General features: G+C 35.5%; 1 protein-coding gene across 3 annotated transcripts in view; it reads right to left on the minus strand.

Moving 5' to 3' along the window:
* Nucleotides 1-708: 708 nt before the first annotated feature.
* The window catches only part of LOC149773215 (neo-calmodulin-like), a 30,681-nt gene continuing 8,043 nt past the window's right edge, over nucleotides 709-23,346 (minus strand). For 2 of the 3 annotated variants that reach the window (XM_089946650.1, XM_089946651.1), the window contains exons 2-5: nucleotides 12,497-12,560; nucleotides 9,572-9,715; nucleotides 6,040-6,285; nucleotides 709-2,166 (exon numbers count right to left, since the gene is read on the minus strand). In XM_089946650.1, coding sequence (XP_089802776.1) covers nucleotides 2,117-2,166; nucleotides 6,040-6,285; nucleotides 9,572-9,715; nucleotides 12,497-12,560 — 504 coding nt within the window. In that variant the 3' untranslated portion in view covers nucleotides 709-2,116. Of the gene's footprint in view, nucleotides 2,167-6,039; nucleotides 6,286-9,571; nucleotides 9,716-12,496; nucleotides 12,561-22,973; nucleotides 23,028-23,346 lie in introns of those variants that run through there. The other variant, XM_089946652.1, reaches the window with a different exon arrangement.

Genomic DNA, 23,346 nt, shown 5'->3' on the forward strand with positions numbered 1-23,346 from the left:
ACAGGATTATTATTGTTTGTGGATCAAGAAGGAACTGTTGACACGTCAGTACTATAGTATACGTCATCGCCATCCATTTTGGATTTTCGTCGGGACTTGAACTCAAATTTATTAGAACATTTTATTACTAGGACTTCTAATTTGTAATTCTTGGATTATTCTTGGATTATTTGTGAATTTGATTCTTAAAACCGTAAGTTATTTTCCTCATTTTTACCTTGTTTTTTTTTCTAGGTAAATAAATTATTGGTTAAATTTTTCAAAGCTTGCTGTCTTCACTTTTTTCTTGTTACTGTTTATGACAGCCTAAACACGTAACAAGATAAATACAGAGTCCGTTTGCTGCACAATAACTAATCATAGAGTCTATAAAGCGTTAAAAAAAATTCAATTTTTATATAATGTTCTAAACAATTTGAATAATAGTATTTGCACGTGTAAAGGAAGGTATATTTAAGCTGAATATTGTGCAGTTTTGTTCCTTATCATCCTGGATTATATTTTTTGATGTTAATCTTGGAATTTTATTTTCAAAAACCAGGTTTTTTTACATAATATTTCCTAGGTGTTGACTTAGAAGCATGACATCAAAATCAAGTGTCATTCTTCTATAGCTGATTTCTCAAACCTGTCTGGCCACGTCCACCCCTTTTATGCAGCGCAAATTATTACGGTTAACGTGGCTGTTGATGTTGAATGGAGTCAGGGAAGTTTATACGCATTTATTAGTAATACCTGTAACAGTTATATTTCTCTGTTTGAGATACAAATCTTTTCTTGTTAGCATATTAACATACAAATCTTTTCTTGTTAACTATAATGCATGTTAACATACAATTCTTTTCTTGTTAGCTTAAATTCATGTTATAACAACGCTCTATGTTTGTGAATACAGTCCTTGCTGATACGTCCAATACAAATCTACAAAATAAAAATAAAAATAGCGAATTCATTTATTCAAAACAATTGACACTAAGCACTGAATTTTTAATGGCGATAAGATTCAAAGATATATAAATGTATACCAAGTACACAAAATCACAAATAAACATCCTTTTTTGATTGAAACTAACCTCTTGTCTTCACTGACAGTTCTACAGGCACAAAAAGAAAGGTTTCTACCAATACAATAATTAATATAAATAGACTCAATATTTATAGGTTGCTGCATTTGAATGGGAAAATATGAACGAGTATTTCGGAAATGGAAACACGGCACGACCATGGGAGTACAATATATCCATCCGACAAAACGAGCTGATTTTATTCCGATACACATGCAGCAAGCATCTTTTTATTAAATGCTCATTTTCGTGTTCTACCTAATGCTTAATTATGTAAACAAAAGTACACTACGCGAAACAAAGTAACGGAATGTATGCCATATTCCAAACTAAGTACACGACCGCAGATTGATCATTACACAACAGCAACATTATTAATGCGCACATAACTGTCATGTGGCAGTCCACGAAACATCTGCTTTAGTTCATTCAGAAACAAATTTAATCAACAAAATGTAAATCGCCTTCTACGTGAGTTTACACGATTTACTTACAGATCAAAAGTATAGGCGTCTGTGTCCATTGTTTGTTTACAATAGAAAGAAGTTCCTTTATGAGTGCAATATGAAGTGAGCGCGAGAGCAATATCGTAAAATACTGAACAATTCTGACAATATAAAGTTAACGGAGAAAAAAATGAGCATATAATAATAATAGCATCCTCAATCCATAACACAATCATATTCTCCACTGTAATTATACAGTCTGTATGCACCTGTTTCACATACATTCTTATAAATGCATCTGGTATTAGAATAATCAATACATATAATTGTTATGTTATCCACTGTAAATATACTGTCTGTTCTAATTGATATCTTCGACATGGAATGATGGCAAACCAAACAACGCAATAATTCTAACGACATGAAACAACACTAGCAATGAAATTAAAATTTCTTGCGACTGCACTTATAAAAAAAATAAATGTCAAGGCAAGCCTTTTACTTAATAATAAATTATAATCTATACATATCGCGATAACGGTCGACATTATCTGTTTTGTAAAAGAAGAATTATCCTCAGCACCGCTTGGAGGCAGACTGGCACTGCTATGAACTTTTCTTTTTCACAGATGGGTCGCATAAAAACTTCGTGAATTCTGTGGAAAAGAGTAAAGAAGAAATAAATGTAACAGTTTAGTAGATCAAAGGGGTCTTGATGATTTGATTATATAAAACTTTTGCTAATCAGTATTACATTCGCGTCCACGTCATTATGTAAATATGCCTTAACTATTCTGAGGAGATTTGTAGCAAATAGGTCTCTGTTACGACCCTTTGGTCATAAACTAAGTAATAAAAAGAAACACAATCAACAAGTTCGTATAACTTAACAGTTTAATTGTCAATGTTAAAATAAAATTATGAGAGGAAATTTCACTATTTTATAGTGAATCCCCAATAATCATAAAAATCAATGAAAGTTCTAAAGATTGTAAAGTTCATTATAAATTTAAAAACCAGAAAAGTACTGGTCCGCCAAGAATCATGACGTCGCCAAGATGAGGTTTTCTACAATTCCTTTGAATACTTTGCAACGGTTCCAGAATAATATTATAGTCCAAATAATAAGAACTTTATATTTCCACTGAACAGTCTTAACAGTTGTTTGTCCTCTCGAATACCATATAAGTATAACATAAAATACGTCTACAAGCTTCCAGCAGGAACACAACATGAGAATGACTCCACAACTAGAAATGTATCTGATTGCTCAATTATATCATTATGTAAAATGGCGAATCCAATTAGTTATTACTTACAAAGGAGGAGCAAATAGAGATTAGATAGGTATTTTGGACTGGATACAGTCAACTAAATTCAGCATAGGTAAAATAATTTTCGTTCGATTCTGGAGCGAACGTGTAACCAGTTGACTGGGTCTTTGTACACGTACTCTAATCCCTGTTTTGAACTTTTTGAAGCTTCTCTCCAAGATACTGAGACGACCCAAACAGAAGATAATTACAATTATCCAGTTTAGAGAGTACTAAGGAACACAAGTGTTTTAGTGGCATCAACTGAAATAAATTGCGAATGGCACTGATACACCATGTCTCCAGATATGCAGCTTTGTTCATGATATATTGGTGTAATGAATGAGAACTGTCAATAGTGACACCTTGGTTCTGTACTTATGGTGTGAATTCCAATGTTTATGTTACTGATACTTATTGTTTGAAGTAAAGGATGGGAATGTGAAAGTCCTTGCGTTCCGATCAGACAATTGCCGTTAAAGGTTGCCTTTGAAATTATGTGGCACAAAAGTGTGGTGACGATGAGTCGACTAAAACTGGGTTGTCAAGTGATCAATAATTCGGAGCAGGATTTGACGTTGAAGAAATTTGCAAACATACCGGGACGTTCGAGCGGGGATAAGGTCGTTTGAATAAGTTTATGTTTGTTCTTAGTAATATCAAGCAGCTCCTTGCAGCTGGAGTTTTCTGTGTGCTTAAATAGATTGATTTATATGAATGAACTATGTTTGTGACATTCGTCTTAGCGGCGTTGTAGATTTGCTTATGAATAGTAAAAGCAGGTACAAGACAGTGCTGCTCAGCCTTACTGCTCAGCCGTACTGCTCAGCCTTACTGCTCAGCCTCTATTATCAGTGCAAAGCTCGTTTCTAATTTTACTATACCATGGAGAACACTTCTGAATTGATCATCTGCACCAGGTTACTGGGGCTTTATTTTCAAGTAATGCAGGCAAACGCCTATCAATTTGTAATGCTGTAGGAGGAAAGAAAGTTATTAGGTCTACTAGGATGTCATGTATTCGTTGGGTTATCATACGGGTATTCCTTTAATAGCACATATTAGTGACTGATACGTCAAGATGACGCAGACGTGATCTGCGGATGTTTGTGAGACACCAATGAAAACTGTAGAATATTATCATCAGGTCTATGAACAATCCAATCAAAAATTTGACCATGTGTATGGGTGATAGTCTAGAGTGAAAGTTGTAATCTCAAAGAATAATCAGATAGACACCTATCGAATGTTGAAAAGTAGGTTAATAAACTGCTCCAAAACAAGTGAGTATGTCAGCTTGTTTTGTCAACTGTGAGTTGTTGTTGTTGTTGTTGGGTTTAACGCCATTTTTCAGCACACGATAGGCTATGTATGGCGGCCAGTATTAATGGTGGAGGAAGAACCCGGGAAAACCCCGGGAAGAACCACCGACCCACGAGAAGCTACTGGCAAGCTTTCTCAACTACCTACATTGGCCGAATCCTAGACTCGAACCCACGCAGACAGAGGTGAGATGGCAGTGATCCATAACGGAGAGCGCTTTAGACCACTCGGCCACTCGGGGCACCATATTTCCACTGAACAGTGCTAACAGTTCATTGTCCTCTCGAATACCATATAAGTATAACATAAAATACGTCTTCAGACTTACAACAGGAGCACAAAATGAGAATGACTCCACAACTAGAAACATATCTGATTGATCAGTTCTCTCCTTATGTAAAATGGCAAATCCAGTTAGTTATGACTTACAAAAGAGGAGCAAATAGAGATTAGATAGGTATTTTGGACTGGAGACAGTCAACTAAATTCAGCATAGGGAAAGGAATTTTCGTTTGATTCTGGAGCGAACGGGTAACCAGTGGATGGCGCATATGTTCTTTTTACTCGTACTCTAACCTCTGTTTTGAACTTTGTGAAGTTTCTCTCCAAGATACCGAGACGACCCAAATAGAAGAGAATTACAATAATCCAGTTTAGAGAGTACTAAAGGTAAAGGTATTCGACAACCGCTAAAGACTACCTCCACACACCCTACCCCCCCACCCCCCGCACCGTGGTGAGGATTGCAAGACAAGATTATAATTGAAATTATAAAATCAAAGAGAGTAGTGATCCATTCATATAAGCATATTATGCATAGAGATAAAGTTGTTACATTTTTTATCATCTAGAATTTAATAAATACAAATACAGTTAAGCCATTTATATTCTTATACAGTTATTACACTTTAGTCAGGGATAGGAGTATACCAGAGTATAGACAAGAACGAATATCTCGTGCTCATCTCTCAATAACTTTCCGATTCGGTCAACATAATGATCAATCAGATGTATTGAGCAATGTCACGTGACACATTACGACAACATGATGAAGCAAATCTGTATACAGTCTATTATAATATAAACAAATGAGTATTCGAGTGTTCAACATTTTCACATGGTATGAAATGTGTCGTATCATGTTTAAAACACAGGTAGAGTTCGTCGTGAGGTGAGTTGGTGTAATATAGTCGTATAGGTCTGTTCATTGTCTCGTATCATATGTAGAATAGAGGTAGAAGTTTTGTCGTAAGGTCAATTGGTTCTGTATGGTTGATAGGTCTTTATAAACAATTAAAATAGTTCCTTTTATCTTGTCTTTGCAAAAAATAAAATTCATTGTAAAGCTGTTTCATTATTAGGTATGGTGTTGCATAGTGTCAATTTCCACTGACCTTTTGTGGGCGTTTTAAAATAGTAATTAAGAAACAATTGGATATATTCATTAATATTGAATATGAATATGAAATGCTTGCTATCTAGATAATTCTCAGTTGCCTGGTCCTGTGCAATAATTGTTTGTACATGTCACTTCTAATCGATTCCATCAGAGCCAAATTCGAAAGAATTATGTGTATTCAATGCCTGCACTCAAGGTATGTATGCGAAGTCGAACCCAGAATATCTGAATGATAGCAAATGATATTGTAATGTCACCAAAATTTGAGACGATCACGCAACATACTAACTTAGGTGAGGAATATAGGGAAACAGGGGAGATCTCTGGAAATAACAATTTGTTAATTACTAAACAATTAGCCGTTGATGTGCTGGGACCTTGACTCAAAATTGTGACCAAGGATAGACAATTCAAGCTATATCGTAATGTCCCAGCCAGGCTACTGTTTCTCGACTTTCTTTAAAGAAAATAAGAAGGACGGGGGAATGACGTACCTTCTACATCAATCTTGCCATTTTTATCTGTATCCATCATAGAAAGAAGCTCATTGATGTCTTCCTCCGCCAGAGGATCCCCCAGAGACAAGAGGGCTCCTTTCAATTCCTTGGTGTCCAGACTCCCATTTCGGTCCTTGTCGAAATGGCGAAATGCTTCGCGGAGCTCAATCTCAACTGTCTCTGGTGGTTTACAAAACGTTTGGATCAGCTCGCAGTACTCATCATAGTCGACGGTTCCATTGTCTGGACAGTGAGAAAAACATGCAGCACAAAGTTATCTTCAAATGTAGAATTCTTTGTTTGAACTAGACCAACGCATGACCTAAATTAACGCATTAAATAAAATATTCAAAACTATGCTCATTTTGATGTGTCTTACCTTAAAACAGGATTTCTTTTGAAGTTATCTTTATACAGCAATGTGAAGTTGTTATTGTTTTACGTGCCTTGCGTTTTTTTTCCCTAAGCGTATATGTAACTTTATTAGAGGGACTTAAGAGAGATTATTTGTGTTTAACTGAGTTTCTCTCTTTTCATAAAAATATTATTATTATTATTATTATTATTATTATTATTATTATAAAGGACAAGTGACCTAAAAGTTAAATATGTAAATTTAAGCGTCATCATTCGTTACTAGTTATTAAGCATTCTTGAAAAGGTGACATCATTTGGAGTTTCCTTACTTCTGTAATGCCGTATTCATGAGAGAGCGCAATACAGATACAGTTGACTGTTATGAGTAAGATACAAAAACTCTCCAAATAATTATTGAATTATAATTGTATCTAGACTAAAATCGTATAGATAAACTCTTATCAGTTTCGCATTACATATATACATAAATGCATACATACATGCATACATACATACATACATACATACATACATACATACATACATACATACATACATACATACATATATACATGCATTTAACCATAAGGAGAATATGGAAGACTCTTTGCTGTAGGTATTATTGTAAGTGTATTAAGTATTGGATCAGGTTGTTTAGAATGTTGATAGCCGATATCCAAGACAATTTTATATTATGCTAAAAAATGGACTAGTTGGGAAAAGTTACATGGGTTTCGAAAGTTAAAGACATACAATCCAGATATGGATTTGTCTATATTTGGTTAGAACAGAATGTGGAAGATAAAAAAGTATATTTGTTTTACCCAACGTCTTAAAGACAATTTAATTCAGGATTTCAATTCAGCCGTAAATAAATCACACAGGCCATATTGCTATAGTAAAGTTTATGATACATTTCCTTTTAGCTTTGTACAACCAATACTTTGCCTACCTATCTACAAAAAGCATTAAGCAGATTCCGTTGTTCTGCTCATAATTTTGCTATACAGCAAGGACATCATAATTGCATCCCCTACCCCCAAATCAACGTATATTATATGTTGTCTGATCAAAACCCACATAGAAGATGGACATCACTTTGTTTTACTATGCTCTTTTTGCAGATATTAGAAACATTAATAACATAAATGTTTAGCACAAGACACCCAGATGAAGAAATCTTCTGTTAGATGATGAAGTCAAAGAACCATGTCATAATATCTTAACTCGCACAATACATGCGTCTTACCAGCCTTCCACAGAAGAGATCAATAGCACACGTAATTGAATTATTATTTATTTTATATAGTCTTAGAGAAACACAGTAGTTCTGCTGGTACAGTACCATACTCGTACTGTAAGGGGTCGTGAGTTCGATACCTGCACATGATAGCCTGGGTCCGCTACCTTGTTGTGCCCATGTGATATACACTTAGTTCTCATTTCCTATTCATTATATAGTCAATAATACCAATAATAATGTGTCAAAAGTGCAGTTAAAACCATAAAGAAAAATCTTACTTGCTTCGAATGAAGGCACACCTTCCAAAAATTCTTTCTGCCTCTCCTCATCTACATAAATGAAGAGACTTTCCTCTCAATTGCGAAATTAAAATCAATCTGGCGGATTTGTAGCTGGTTTTTCAAAACGTGTTTGCTTTATTCACAATAATATACGTTGCCTTCTCTTGGATTCCATATCATGTTTTTTACTTTAATATAAATACATAAGTCACTGGGGGAGGGATGGGGACCCGAGTAACCTAGTGGTCTAAAGCGTTCACCCTTCCTGATAACTGATATCTCACCCCTGTCTGAGTCGGTTGGAGGGCTCGGCTGATGTAGGTACGTGAGAAAGCTTGCCAATAGCTTCTTGTGGGTCGCATATTCTTTCCACCGGTTATACTGACCGCCAGGTATAGCTATAATGTGCTGAAAAATGGCGTTAAACCCAACAACAACATAAATCATTTACCATATAACCTGATGCGCAGTAAAATGACCAACAAATTAATCAACTAGTCGTTCTAGTTGCTTTATATTTGTGAAAACAGCTTAAAGACTGTAGTGTTCCCAGTAGTCTACCGATCAATGCAATCCTACCACTGTCAGCGTGGGTTTGAGTCTTAGGCTCGGCCAATGTGGGTATCTGACAAATCTTGCCAGGACCGTCCCGTGGGTTAATGGTTCTTACTAAGGTTTGCCTGGGTTGTCTACGCTGAGAAAAAGGGTTAAACCCGAACGCAATTTTTGTTTTCAAAAAGCCAGAAGAAACAAAAGACGGAAACATATGTTGTGGTTCGTGCTTCATATCAGCGTCTGCGCTTATTCTTCAGATGGAAGAAATTTAGACAGAAAGCAAAATCACGCAGATTCGATGCAGTAAACATAAAATTAATGCTATGAAGGCGCTGAATTTTTATATAAAATAAATTAAAAAAATCTCAATACATTCTTTTTCAGGAACAGCTATTCCTTTCGTTGTTATCAATATTACTTAACTATAATGTGCGGGGAAGACGCTGTTGGGTACAACCTTTAAGTGAAACTTAACATTAATTTTTAGAAAGTAGTGTGTACCTAGAACAGATCATGGCTTTACTAGATCAAATGTGTTTTCAAGAAAACAGATTACATTACCCTTGTACTGAATAAAAGAAAAATTGTGGCGAAGTGTCTAATGCAGCAATATCTCTTGTCTGCACAAATTTGCACAAGTGTAGCAGATTCATTAAATATCCTTTGAACATTCTGCACAATTAAAACTCTCTACAAGACATCATTTTGTCATACAATAAACCGTCTCTCTCTCTCTCTCTCTCTCTCTCTCTCTCTCTCTCTCTCTCTCTCTATATATATATATATATATATATATATATATATATATATATATATATATGCTTCTCTTTCGACTACAAATTTAGACGTTGGTCCTGTCTTGCAAACGACTAGCGTTTATAGCAATATGTTGTTTGACATGGTTATTCAAGTTTACAAAGATGCGTGGTTCTTGCATTTACTATGTTCTCTGTCTCTGACATTTAAAATGTACACTGGGTCAGCGAAAACATTGAACCATTCAGCTATATCATGAACTCGCTCAGTTACTAGTGCGTGTCCCGGGTCCGCAAGTACTACGGAAACTGAGGACACGGCGGTAACTATTACTTACTGTCTTTGTCAACTTTGGTCATCATTTCGGTAATATTTTTCTCAGATGGATTTTGTCCAAGTGCCCTCATTACTGATTTCAGTTCGTTGGCACAGATTTTACCATCTCCATTTTTGTCAAATAGAGAAAAGGCTTCCTGCATCTCTGAAATTCATTAAGAATTCATTACGAAATAAGTGAACGAACAATAAATTAAAAGTGAAGACAGATTCCATGAACAATTTTTCTTACCTGTGCAATGCTCCACGATGCATGTAATATTTTCTTTCCTAAAGCATGAACACAAAATCTCATTAAGGCGAGGAAATAGCTAAATATAAAATACTACTATTGTTACTACAATTATTAATACAAATAATGATAATAATAATAATAATAATAATAATAATAATAATAAATAAATAAATAAATAAATAAATAAATAAAAAATAAAATAAATAAATAAATAATAAGATGATCATAGTGAATGCGCAACTCCGGACTTTATTTTCTATATGTTCCTTTTATGTTTGAAGCTAGCACGGCATTGTCCCTTTGTAAGCATAAAATCCAGTGTCAGGTTTGGCATCTTAGATGTTGATGTCTTATGTAAAAGTAATTTAAGAAATTAAAAAAGCTTTGATAATCTACATTTTAATATACAAAGTTTAAATATTTTTGAATTATATTATCTATGTATGGAGGTTTTGAAGCCATATACAAACTATATTAAAATCTGACTGTGTTTTGTTCACCATGATTGCCCCGACATAAAACAATAATATAACGCTTCTGAAAAAAGTGGCCATATGAAGTCTTTAAACTGTTTTGGCACGCAAATAAAGTTATTAAGCTTGGCTGGATTTGAAACCAAACCCTATTTATTTTTTTACGCTCTATAGCTGTTTATCAGAAGCCTTAAGTCGTGTTCTAGTTTAAGTAGTATGTCATGAATCTGGTGGGTTACGTAAGCACTTTAGTAAAGCGGTATGTGCCGATCTCCAATGCGGGTCGGTAAAGTGGTATGTCATGAAAATGGTGGGTTAAGTAAGCAGTTTAGTAAAGCGGTATGTGCCGATCTCCGATGCGGGTCGGTAAAGTGGTATGTCATGAAAATGGTGGGTTAAGTAAGCAGTTTAGTAAAACGGCATGTGCCGATCTCCAATGCGGGTTGGTAAAGTGGTATATCGTGAAAATGGTGGGTTAAGTAAGCAGTTTAGTAAAACGGTATGTGCCGATCTCCAATGCGGGTTGGTAAAGTGGTATGTCATGAAAATGGTGGGTTACGTAAGCAGTTTAGTAAAGCGGTATGTGCCGATCTCCAATGAGGGTTGGTAAAGTGGTATGTCATGAAAATGGTGGGTTAAGTAAGCAGTTTTGTAAAGCGGTATGTGCCGATCTCCAATGCGGGACGGTAAAGTGGTCGGTCAGGAGCTCAGTGAATCACCAATGCGGATTCTACCATGTAGCATACACAGGTTTTAAAACTTCAATATTTCTTACACAGCTGTAATGACATTTTCGCCTCATAAAAAGGATTCTATGTAGACCAACGTGATAGTTTTCAAAGGAAAAGAAAACTGATTTTAAGAAAGTAGTAAAGTTTATTAGAAACTAGAGCATTATCCTCATTTTCGTGAGGCATTTGCTTACTGATGCAGTGTCAGTAGAAGATTCTTTAAACTTTTGGAAAAGATGCAACGTTATTAACACATTAACCACTAGCGACGAGTTAACGTGGCAGGAGGTAGTAGTCTACTACCGAGCTCTGTAGCGTCAATATCATGCATGATACACTAAAGTGGTTGGCATTATAGAAGGGTAGACAGATGTAGCTCTACAATGATACCAGATTAATCTGGAATATCTAGTTGTACTACAAAATACAGATAAAAGAAAACCTTATTTTTTGACCCGATTTTGTTTCTACCCGAAATTCGCCCGTGGTCGGAATCCGATTATGTGTCCGGATTTTAGACTTTTTGGTCTCAGATCTAAGGCAAACCGGTATGAACTGCAAACAGACAGATGAACCTTTGCAAAAAGTAATATAAGATGGGCATTTGGTATAAAAAGTAGTCTCGGTACAAAAATAATGGCTCCGTTTAGTAAAAAAATAAAATAAAAAATAATCTAACTTTTACCCTACTGCTCATGCGCGAGCCAAATAGCCAATGAAACACGATGTTTCTAACACAACTAGGCAGTATAGTATTGAAAGATCACCTGGGATTTGGTGTTTTCGGATCTATTCAGAAATAGCTTTCAAAATGTGTTTCCTACTCGATTTTCAGGCGAAAATTACAAAAACCTTCAGGGGTTAATGTGCTAAAGGAATCAGTGTACTGGAGGACCATTCGTCTATGAATTAGCATGTTGGAGGACCATTCTTATATCTCTTTTGAGGTCATGGCCGATAACTATATTACGTAACCACAATGTAGATCTCCCTTTGATGCCATGAATTAAATTCTTCAACGTTAAAACGTTATATAAACTAACATTACATGAAATGTAATTTTCAAACGTTAATTATATATATATATATATATATATATATATATATATATATATATATATATATATATATATATTCCCTTACATTTAATACCACCAATCAATAGACATTGACAACGGTGAATGTAATACTATTACATTTGATGTACCAAAACGAACCATCATTAAATGAAATAAAATCACATGTAATGCAATAACCAAGATCTCATGAATTGTAATAATCTGTATCAAACTAAGTGCAAGTAGGTGGCACGTAGTGTACCATCTGTACACCCTTTAATGTAAGAAGATCACTTATAATGATAAAAACTAACGTACCTGTAATAAGTTCTTGTACAGTGTAATAAACTGTAACGACCGAAACTACAATAAAAATCTATGGAACGTTTGGTGGTAGTATGAACATAGCTGAGCCGGAACTAACCGTACCTTGTGCACTGTATGGGTCCATAAAGTAGGAATTGTCGGTTTTCGCTTTCTTCGCACCTGTAATCTACGAGATACATAAGAATATGACTTTTTTAAAGTTGCTTTCAATTAGGTGTATTATCATAAATCGTAAACACATTTTATATTAAACATTTCATCGCAAATAGCTAAGTGTATCGAACAGCAACAGTACAATTGCTAAGTGTATCGTACAGTTAAAACACAATAGCTGAGTGTATCGTACAGTTATATCACAATAGCTAAGTGTATCGTACAGTTAAAACACAATAGCTAAGTGTATCGAACAGTAACAGTACAATAGCTAAGTGTATCGAACAGTTAAAACACAATAGCTAAGTGTATCGTACAGTTAAATCACAATAGCTAAGTGTTTCATACAGTTAAACCACAATAACTAAGCGTATCGTACAGTTAAAACACAATATCTAAGTGTATCGTACAGTTTAAACACAATAGATAAGTGTATCGTACAGTTAAAACACAATAGCTAAGTGTATCGAACAGTAACAGTACAACAGCTAAGTGTATCGAACAGTTAAAATACAATAGCTAAGTGTATCGTACAGTTAAATCACAATAGCTAAGTGTATCGTACAGTTAAAACACAATAGCTAAGTGTATCGTACAGTTAAAACAAAATAGCTAAGCGTAACGAACAGTAACATCACAATTGCTAAGTGTATCGAACAGTAACATCACAATAGCTAGGTGTATCGTACAGTTAAATCACAATAGCTAAATGTATCGTACAATTAAAACACAATAGCTAAGTGTATCGTACTGTTAAAACACAATAGCTAAGTGTATGGAAGAGTAACAGCACAATAGCTAAGTTTATCGAACAGTAACATCACAATCGCTAAGTGTATCGTACAGTTAAAACACAATAGCTAAGTGTATCGTACAGCTAAAACACAATAACTGAGTTTATCGTACAGATAAAACACAATAGCTAAGTGTAACGTACAGTTAAATCACAACAGCTAAGTGTATCGTACAGTTAAATCACAATGGCTAAGTGTATCATACAGTTAAAACACAATAGCTAAGTGTATCGTACAGTTAAAACACACTAGCTAAGTGTATCGAACAGTAACAGTACAATAGCTAAGTGTATCGAACAGTAACATCACAATAGCTAAGTGTATCGTACAGTGAAAACACAATAGCTAAGTATATCGTACAGTTAAAAGACAATAGCTAAGTGTATCGTGCAGTTAAATCACAATAACTAAGTGTATCGTACAATTAAAACACAATAGCTAAGTGTATCGTACAGTTAAAACACAATAGCTAAGTGTATCGTACAGTTAAAACACAATAGCTGAGTGTATCGTGCAGTAAAGTCACAATAGCTAATGTATGGAACAGTAACAGTACAATAGCTAAGTGTATCGAACAGTAACAGTAAATAGCTAAGTGTATCGAACAGTGACATCACAATAGCCAAGTGCATCGTACAGTTAAATCACAATAGCTAAGTGCATCGTACAGTTAAAACACAATAGCTAAGTATATCGTACAGTTAAATCACAATAATTATGTGTATCGTACAGTTAAAACACAATAGCTAAGTGTATCGTACAGTTAAAACACAATAGCTGAGTGTATCGTGCAGTAAAGTCACAATAGCTAATGTATGGAACAGTAACAGTACAATAGCTAAGTGTATCGAACAGTAACAGTAAATAGCTAAGTGTATCGAACAGTGACATCACAATAGCCAAGTGCATCGTACAGTTAAATCACAATAGCTAAGTGCATCGTACAGTTAAAACACAATAGCTAAGTATATCGTACAGTTAAATCACAATAATTATGTGTATCGTACAGTTAAAACACAATAGCTAAGTGTATCGTACAGTTAAAACACAATAGCTGAGTGTATCGTGCAGTAAAGTCACAATAGCTAATGTATGGAACAGTAACAGTACAATAGCTAAGTGTATCGAACAGTAACTTCACAGTTGCTAAGTGTATCGTACAGTTAAAACACAATAGCTAAGTGTTTCGTAGAGTTAAACACAATAGCTGAAATATATCATGTTGTTGAAGTTGTTGTGGGTTTAATGCAATTTCACACAGCAAAATAGGCCACACTTGTCTTTTATAACTGGTAGAGGAATTGGCACTTCATGAAAAGATGGCTATGACGCCACATGTTTGCATCCGAGTCTCCGGCATAGATACAGTCTGGTTAGTCTAGCGTGAGAAGACAATGCCGCATCAGTCTTGCACAATAAGAGCATGTCCCTAATACAATACAAGCAATGAAAGGAGTTTAGTTTTTAATATTAAGTAAATCTCTGATGAAGGGTAATAGTGAAGAAAAACTAGTGAAAAAGATAAATCATATCAACACGCATAATTATTATATCAATTGTCAATTTGCACAATGTTGTCATCTGCAGCAGACAATGTGATAATGTGGATTGCTTCTTCCTCCACCATTAATACTGGCCGCCATATATAGCCTATTGTGTGCTGAAAAATGGCGTTAAACCCTACAACAACAACAACAACACCTATAATGTGGATTATTCGGATATTGGCAATTAAATTTTATGGCTACATGAAAGTTCAACCCGGATATTGGCAATTAAATTGAATGGCTACATGCCAGTTCATCCCGGATTTTTATTGTCCGATGCCAGCTTATTTTAGAAACGAACTTGAATTTCACTCGAATCCTGCCTCATCCCGTAGCTAGTGAAGCCAGCAAACAGAGTTTAAATTACCAGAAAACCTACAAATGAAAATGACAAATCTTAAAAAGCGCTTTCTAAATCACCAATATTACCGGTAAGTTGAGAGGACTTACAGTATATTTATTAGATTATATTTAATTTGTTTCTATTTAATTTTCCATATATATTTAATCTCCATAAAGGAATACATGCTCAAGCAAATTTGACCAAGTACCGATACTTAGGGACCGACAACGATATTTAATGTTTAGACGAAGAATTTTTTTTTCTTCCTTTAAAAATGATTATAAAAGTTCAAACAAAATAAGACGGATTGCTGTTTTGCAAATCAGAGCAAGAATACTTTTGGTCCCATACATCATTGATATTAACTTCAGTAACACAATGATGATGATATTTATGATGATGATAATAATGGTGATAACATCAAAATCTAATCGTAATTATTTTGTGCTAATTATTATGTCGACTACTCCTTTAAAATATTTGCAACGTTGTGTTAATATTTACTCTCCGCTATATTTAGTGTTGCCTTTGTAACTCCGCGAGAGATCCGGATGTAAGCGGATCACGTCACAACATCTTTCCTAAAGCTCCCATAACAAGCGAAAACCCCGGTAGGAACACCGATCCACTGAAAGCTACTGGCAGCGTTCTTGCATACCCATAATGGCCGTGCCTGAGACTCGAGCCCAAGCAGAAAGAGGTACGATTGCATGGATCGGTAAAAGCGATCGCATTATACCGCTTGGGTATATGCGGCCCCAATTGTATCCTAAAATGACATCACAATAACTAGGTGTATCATGCGATGATATCAGAATAGGTACACGTGAAACATTGGAAAAATAAGTTTTAATTTCTTGCCTAACATACACAAACATTGTCGAGATCGCTTCTTCCAACAATGTCAAAGCTTTCATGCGGTCAATTTTTCAAATACATTTGGCAAATGTCATGTGGATTCATCTTCATGTGTAAAACACTAATTTACAAACAGCTCAAGGGATGGTGGACATGTAGACCATGGCCAGATCTCTTGCATTAAGAATGAAGTTTAAAATTTTAATTTGACAGTGTGATCTATGCTTTTGAGTTATTCCGAGAGTCGTCAATTGCATTCAATTAATACAACATTTGGAAACTTTCTAAATAATCATAACTTTTTATTCATCTAACCAACAAAAGAAGATTAATTTGCTCGTTTTATAAATTTAATATGGCCTGAAGATCCATATAAGATTGCCTATAATAAATTCCAGCAGAGCCCTTTAGTGTCCCCCAGTGCAATCCTGCGTAATAGTGCTCATTTCCATTGGGCCCCATTGTGCCTCATATTACTGCTTAAGTGTAATCATTACTAAATTATACATACAAATACATTAACTTGTAATTATTGGTACTTTTGTGATCACTCAAAGTCATGGATAGAAAGAACACAAACAAGATTGTGTCGTGACGGGTTGTTATGCCATCACTGTGGTAGGTGTGGGCTGAGGTAATTCAAATTGTTTTATTTAAATTATTATAGAAGTCCCACCCAGGCTCGATTTTGGTTGGAAGTTAAATTAGTGTAAGATAGATGTAAAGCTCCGGCCCCCATCAGAAATGCCGACGGTTAAATGATTGAATGTACAAAAATGACGGTTAAATGGCTGAATATACAAAAATGTGAAATTCAGCGAATAACAATTTAATACCAATTCAATAGTCAAATGATTAAAATTCCCAAAGTACTCTCCTTCCGCTTGACCCTGTGGTAGCCTATTGCATCATTTGATTTGTAGTGTGAGATAGATTCCATCTATCTGTCTTTGTGTTCTACTCATCTGTGTATTCTTCTCTCCTATTCGTACTATTCCTTCTCCTCTTCATCCCAACTTTCTCAAAATTCCTTCTCTTCATCGACTCCTCGATACTCCTCCTCTTTCTCCACTACATCCTTCCCCTCGACTTTCTCCACCGACTAGACTTGTCGACTGTGACTGCTCTGCTAGTCTCACGTCCGTTTCCCCTCCTAGAGACTCGGGACATAACTAAATTGGAATTTCTATCACCCAAATAGCTTCCTGTGAAAACACATGGACGGTACAATATTTTCCTAAGCCTTCTCGTCTCACACTACACCCAGCCTATCATCAGATTACGGCTATTACATTCTTCGGTCACGCATTCATTCACATCTAAATGCCCATACGTCCTTGTATGGTAAAACATCTTCGTAATAAAAGCACGGTATCAATTATTTCTCATACATACATCAGTAAATTGCGTCACATAAGTACATATTCCAAATCCCATTATACTAAACTGTATCACAGCAATCATATCCATTTCTTTACATTACAACTCATATAAAGTACACAAATATTCAGATATCCATGCATCTATATTAATTAATCTTACACACTTCATTTTCCAAATGTACAATTCAAGAATGTGTAAATTATAACATATCACATGAATAAATGCACTAGTGTACTACAAAGTAACCTATTAGCAAAAAATAAAAATTAATTCTGACCACAAGCTAACAATCTACATAATTCTCTACATAAAAATCAAGTTCATTACTCAAATACGCGTGTAAGTTAAACACTACAAAGGTAACTCTACGTACTAACGATCAAATTAATTAAGTATATACACTACACATAATTACAATTACAATGCCGTAATATTCTGCAAACATCAAGCAAATAATTTACTGACCTTTACGAAGCTTTGTCTTTCTTTAGAATCTCCTCTCTATTTTTAACCGCCAAATTACGAAATACTTCCTTGGTGTAACTGTATATTGCTCAGCAATCTTCCTAGGCGAGACTAAATTTTCGCTTGATAGTTAGAAGTTATAATTCAGATTCAAATTGTTACAACACCCTCCGTCTCCATTCCGATTGCATGTCGTTTTGACCCGATCCAATCAAACATAGCGGACAATGTCCTACTCGCTTTCTGTCCACGTGGGGACGAATTTAGATCACGCCCCGTTCCTCGCGGGTTCCTATCTTTGTAACACATAGGTCTAACGTCTGTGTCGATCCAAGATGCCGGATCATCTCTCGGGCCACGGTAACCTTGCCTAAGAGATTAACTATAGCATGTGGCTATGTTCAGACATCAGATCATGGCTTGTAATAATACCTTTGTTTATACACGACTTACTTACTGGGTTGAGCAAACGTGACAAAGATCATTCGTAAAAGAGATAAACTTACGCATAAGCTGAATTAATTCAAATTAACCAGACTGGTGACTTTTCATTGGCACACATTATAGCTCTAATGACAGAAACTCCTGTTCACGTTAGTAAATCTACACATAACTCGTTGCAATTTAATTAATAAATATGGTGTTTTAGTATAACTGATATTAACACCCCATGAATGGATTCACATAGGCACAAAAAGTCTTTACAATTGGAGAAAGACAAATAGCTATATAGCCTTCCTCCTTTCAAAAAGTGGGTGTGTGTCTGGGTGGGTGTGGGTGTGGGGGTGTGGGGGTGTGTATAGGATTATAATCGCAAGCAATTACAGTGTGGTGACTGCTTGGAACAAACTTGCACATTGTATTGCTATGCATTGAACAGTAAATGAGTTAAAGGTGTTATAACTGATTTAGCCCAGCAAGTCTTGGGAATTCAGCTTTAAACATCATACATTTTAATGACTATGATACTTAGTTGTAATCACTTCAGATAACGCATCGATACATATTTTTGGTATAAAAAATTCTAATTATCAACTGGATTTTTGTTGTTTTTGTTGTTGTTTTTGTTGCTTAAAATTGTTAGTTTTCAAGGCACTACCATAGAATGAAGTTGGTTGAAAGTGAGATCTATATCCCTTTTAAACTAAAAGGCCTCATTAACAACATTTGCAATATTTATAAACTAAAAGGCCTCCCTACAAGCGACATTTACAATCTTTTTAAGCTAAAGGCCTCCCCACAAACGACGTTTACAATCTTTTTAAGCTAAAAAGCCTCCCCACAAACGACGTTTACAATCCTTTTAAGCTAAAAGGCCTCCCCACGAACGAAGTTTACAATCGTTTTAAGCTGAAAGGCATCCCCACAAACGACGTTTACAATCTTTTTAAGCTAAAAGGCCTCCCCAAAAACGACGTTTACGATCTCTATATGCTGAAGGGTCCCCCTATAAACGACGTTCGCAGTCCATTATAACGTACAGTGTTTCCCTACAAAAGACGTTCGCAGTCCCTTATAAGGTACATTGTTTCATTACAAAAAACGGTCGCAGTCCATTATAAGGTACAGTGTTTCCCTATAAAAGACGTTTGCAGTCACTTGTAAGATACAGGCTTCCCTACAAACGAAGTTTGTAATCCTTAGTTAGCATAAAGGCTTCCTGTAAATCTCGTTTGCAGTCGCTTATAAGCTACGTGGATTCCCTATAAACGATGTTTGCAGACCCTTAAGAGCTACAAGGCTTTCCTACACACGACGTTGGCAGTCCCTTATAAGCTACAACCCTTGCCTACAAACGATGTTTGAAACGTAATTTACAAGATAAATTATAGGATGCATTATGCGTAGGTGATTTGAATACGTAGTGCCTGGAGCACACGTTGGCCGACCCAACCTGTTCTGGAAATGACTGGAGCCCGCACCCACCTTGGCACTCTAACTGCTTGTCCACATCGACTGCTCACAATCAGTGCTATTTTACCAGTACTAGGATTTTTAATGAGAATAATTATATCTATGATGTTGTTGTCAACCGTTTTATGAACTGCATGTACATTGGAACATTACGTCTAAACCACTAATAAACATATGAACGCTTTCAAAATTATTTGCAGAGAACGCATCAAATCTAATAGTAAATTACTTCTGCTTTTGTATGGGAAAAATAAAATTATATATGTGCTTCTCTATATCTGGGTAAATGCATACTTATATATTTTACTTACATAACCTGAAAACAAAAAACAAAAAAATTAGGACTGGTTTCCTAAATTTACTTATTATAGGACAGTAAGCATTTCTTGTTCAAGTAACCAGGAAATATATCTTTGTCATTACACCTCGTCCAGCAAGCAGTATTGCCAAACTCCAACACATGGCCTCATGTGATGTTTAGAAGGAGCTCTGCTCCTAATAGTATTATGTTGTTATGTCCCGACCTTTTGCTCGGGACCTATATTCTACCAGACGAAAACTAGTGACAAACAGTTCTCACGAGAAGCAATACTACAAAAGGTGGATTTCTTGCCTCAGTGCACGTGTAATACTTGTATTTGTAAATAAGGTTCGTGGCTTGGGTTCGTAGATTACATTACTAAAATAAACTTTACGAATACAAATCTTTGACTTGTAATTTAGAAGGTTCTGAATCTCATTAATTTCAAAAGACCCATTTTATTGTGAAATAATAGCTTGGTGTTTATGGATATGACGGTCATTAAGTTTCAAACATGCTTTGGGAGGTGCAAGGAAAAACAAACTTATTATGAATTGAGCGTCGATGTGTTTTTGTGTAGTTTTTAACTTTACTTCAGATTCTAACTAATCGGAAAAGGGCAGATTGTTAAAATCCGAGCAGATGTGAAATGATATTATGAAACGGAATTCTTGTAAGATATATATTAAGGTTCGTGATTTTTATAGATTAAGAAAAGACAAAAACACAATGGCTAATATTTTAATGGTTCAATTCAAATACAGTTTTGCCATTTGTAAAGAAAAACATCAACAACAAAATTATGAACATATTTTATAAATTAAATATGTAATGTTTAACTACACAGGTTGAAACAGGTTGTAATGGCAAAATCGTCTACTTCACTGCAGAAAATATGTAGGTCCTATGCCATAAATCATTGGTTAGTACATCTATAGCATGAGATATACGGCAATTATAAGAACATATGCTGTTATATCTATAATCTGAGTTCTACGGCAATTGTATAAATATGGGCTGGTATATCTATAGTCAATGATCCGCAGCAATTGTTATGTGTTACCCTTGTTGGAACGTGACTCTGTGCATGACTAAAACATGTAACTTTATTGAAATAAATGGATATATCTCTATCCTCTTATTTTTCGTAAAGATATTTAGTATTGGAATAAGGTGGGATAAGTGTCTGAATTCTTGACCTCTCTGTGTGGCAGATTTGCGATATCTAAATAGTTGCCAATAGCACTGAAACCTCCATTATTGTGCGCGAGGGATATTCTTACAGTCACTGGCAGCAATTCAACATTTTCAGTTGCGGTAATCATTTGCATCATAAAAGACTTTGCAGTTATATAGCACAATACGCCAACATACTGTTCCCAGCACACACAGTCCATCGTTTCACTATTTTTAATCCATGGAATTCATGTTTCTTTCATATTTCGCTTTACGCCTTTATGTCGGGATAACATCATCAGTATTAAATTAAATGTAACAGTGCAAAGACAATAAAACATAGATTATTGACAATAAGACATCGATTGTTGACAGTATGAGAGTGTTCACTCATATGCGATTCATATCTTCGCATGAAGTTACATATATTTTTGTGATCATATATATGATGCCTACTTTTGCACGTTTACTAGCATTTTGCCAGATTAGTTCCCGCGTCTGTATTTTAACTGGTCGTGTAATTCCGAGTAGACAGTTTTCTGTCCTTCCGCTTATTAATAATTCTCATTCAAATCTCAGCTCTCACTACCATCTCACCTCTGTCTGCGTGGGTTTGAGTCTCGGATTCGGCCAATGTGGGTATGTGAGAAAGCTTGCCAGTAGCTTCTCGAGGGTCGGTGGTACTTTCCGAGGATTTCCCCGGGTTCTTCCTCCACCATTAATACTGGCCGCCATGTATAGCCTATCGTGTGCTAAAAAATGGCGTTAAACCTTAAAACAACAACAACAACACATCTGAGCTCCATCTATACTAATGGAGAGGGGACAATAGTATTAGATATCTTATTTCACTTTGATGAAAAGAAAGCTTCGGGTCCTTCCCTTAGCCAGGCGAACCGGAGTGATTAGCAACTATAAAAACCCGACTTTATCATGGTTTCCACCTCTATTTCATAACGCCATAAATCCTTGATTCTTTACTGTTTTGTTTTGTTTCAAAATAAGTCCATTAGCTCGTATCTAAAACAGCAAGCACGTTTATTCTCTGTTAACTGCACAATATACACAATGAGGAACGCTCACCCCTGGACACTACTGGATAACCCTGGGTAATATGAAGTGCAATTCTATATAGAGTCTCAATATTATCATAAAGGTTAGATACATTTCTAATTTGCCGCTTCATCAAAAAAGCGTTCGTAGGGTTTCAGGTACCCGACACCTTGCATGCACCAACACCAATAGCCTCACGATTAAGCCTGATTCCCTAGAAAGGACAGGACTTACTGGTGGATATAGACATTCGTGCGTAGCGGGCAAAATTACATGGCGAGGCAGAAATTAAATCGGATCTAAGTAACAGGTCACTCCAGGTATCGCTAACAGAATCCAAGACAATGTCGCGACAATTTATCGGGATTGGAAATCCGGGTATGGCGATGGGTGTCGTAATCCGCCGATCCGGTTCGAATCTCGGTAATGGTCGAATTAAAGAGCAATGTCCAGCCCTGTATCACAATATTCTTTCTCCATATATGTAATATTCATTCAGAGTCTCTCACATACAGACACAACCACAAACTCACTTAAACGTAAACATAAGACATAATTTGCTGCTGGTTTGAAGAATTCAAAACATACTTACTCAGAGATGAAAATACAAACAATATCACAAACGTAATCCTGATAGAATCTTTGTACAAGACTACATCAAAGCTAACTTATATACTCCAGTACTTATTACGCCTGTCGTATATTTTATTCATAAGACCACTATAAGATTATTGGCAAGTAAACTTGAACTAATATACAATCCACGAAAATAAAATCTAGGGTCATAATCGATTTCAATGACGGACGTGTGATGGATGTTGCAAAAGAAGTGTGTGTGTTCGTGTGTGTGTGAACTGTATCTGAAAAGTTTAAAAATATATATATACATATATCGAAGTTCGATCAAGATTACGGGCATATACGTGTGCTATTATAAATGTTTTCAATACAATATGTCTAGGATC

This window comes from Sinohyriopsis cumingii, unplaced genomic scaffold (assembly GCF_028554795.1).
Source record: "Sinohyriopsis cumingii isolate HCF-2022 unplaced genomic scaffold, ASM2855479v2 utg000813l, whole genome shotgun sequence".
Lineage (NCBI taxonomy): Eukaryota > Metazoa > Mollusca > Bivalvia > Unionida > Unionidae > Sinohyriopsis > Sinohyriopsis cumingii.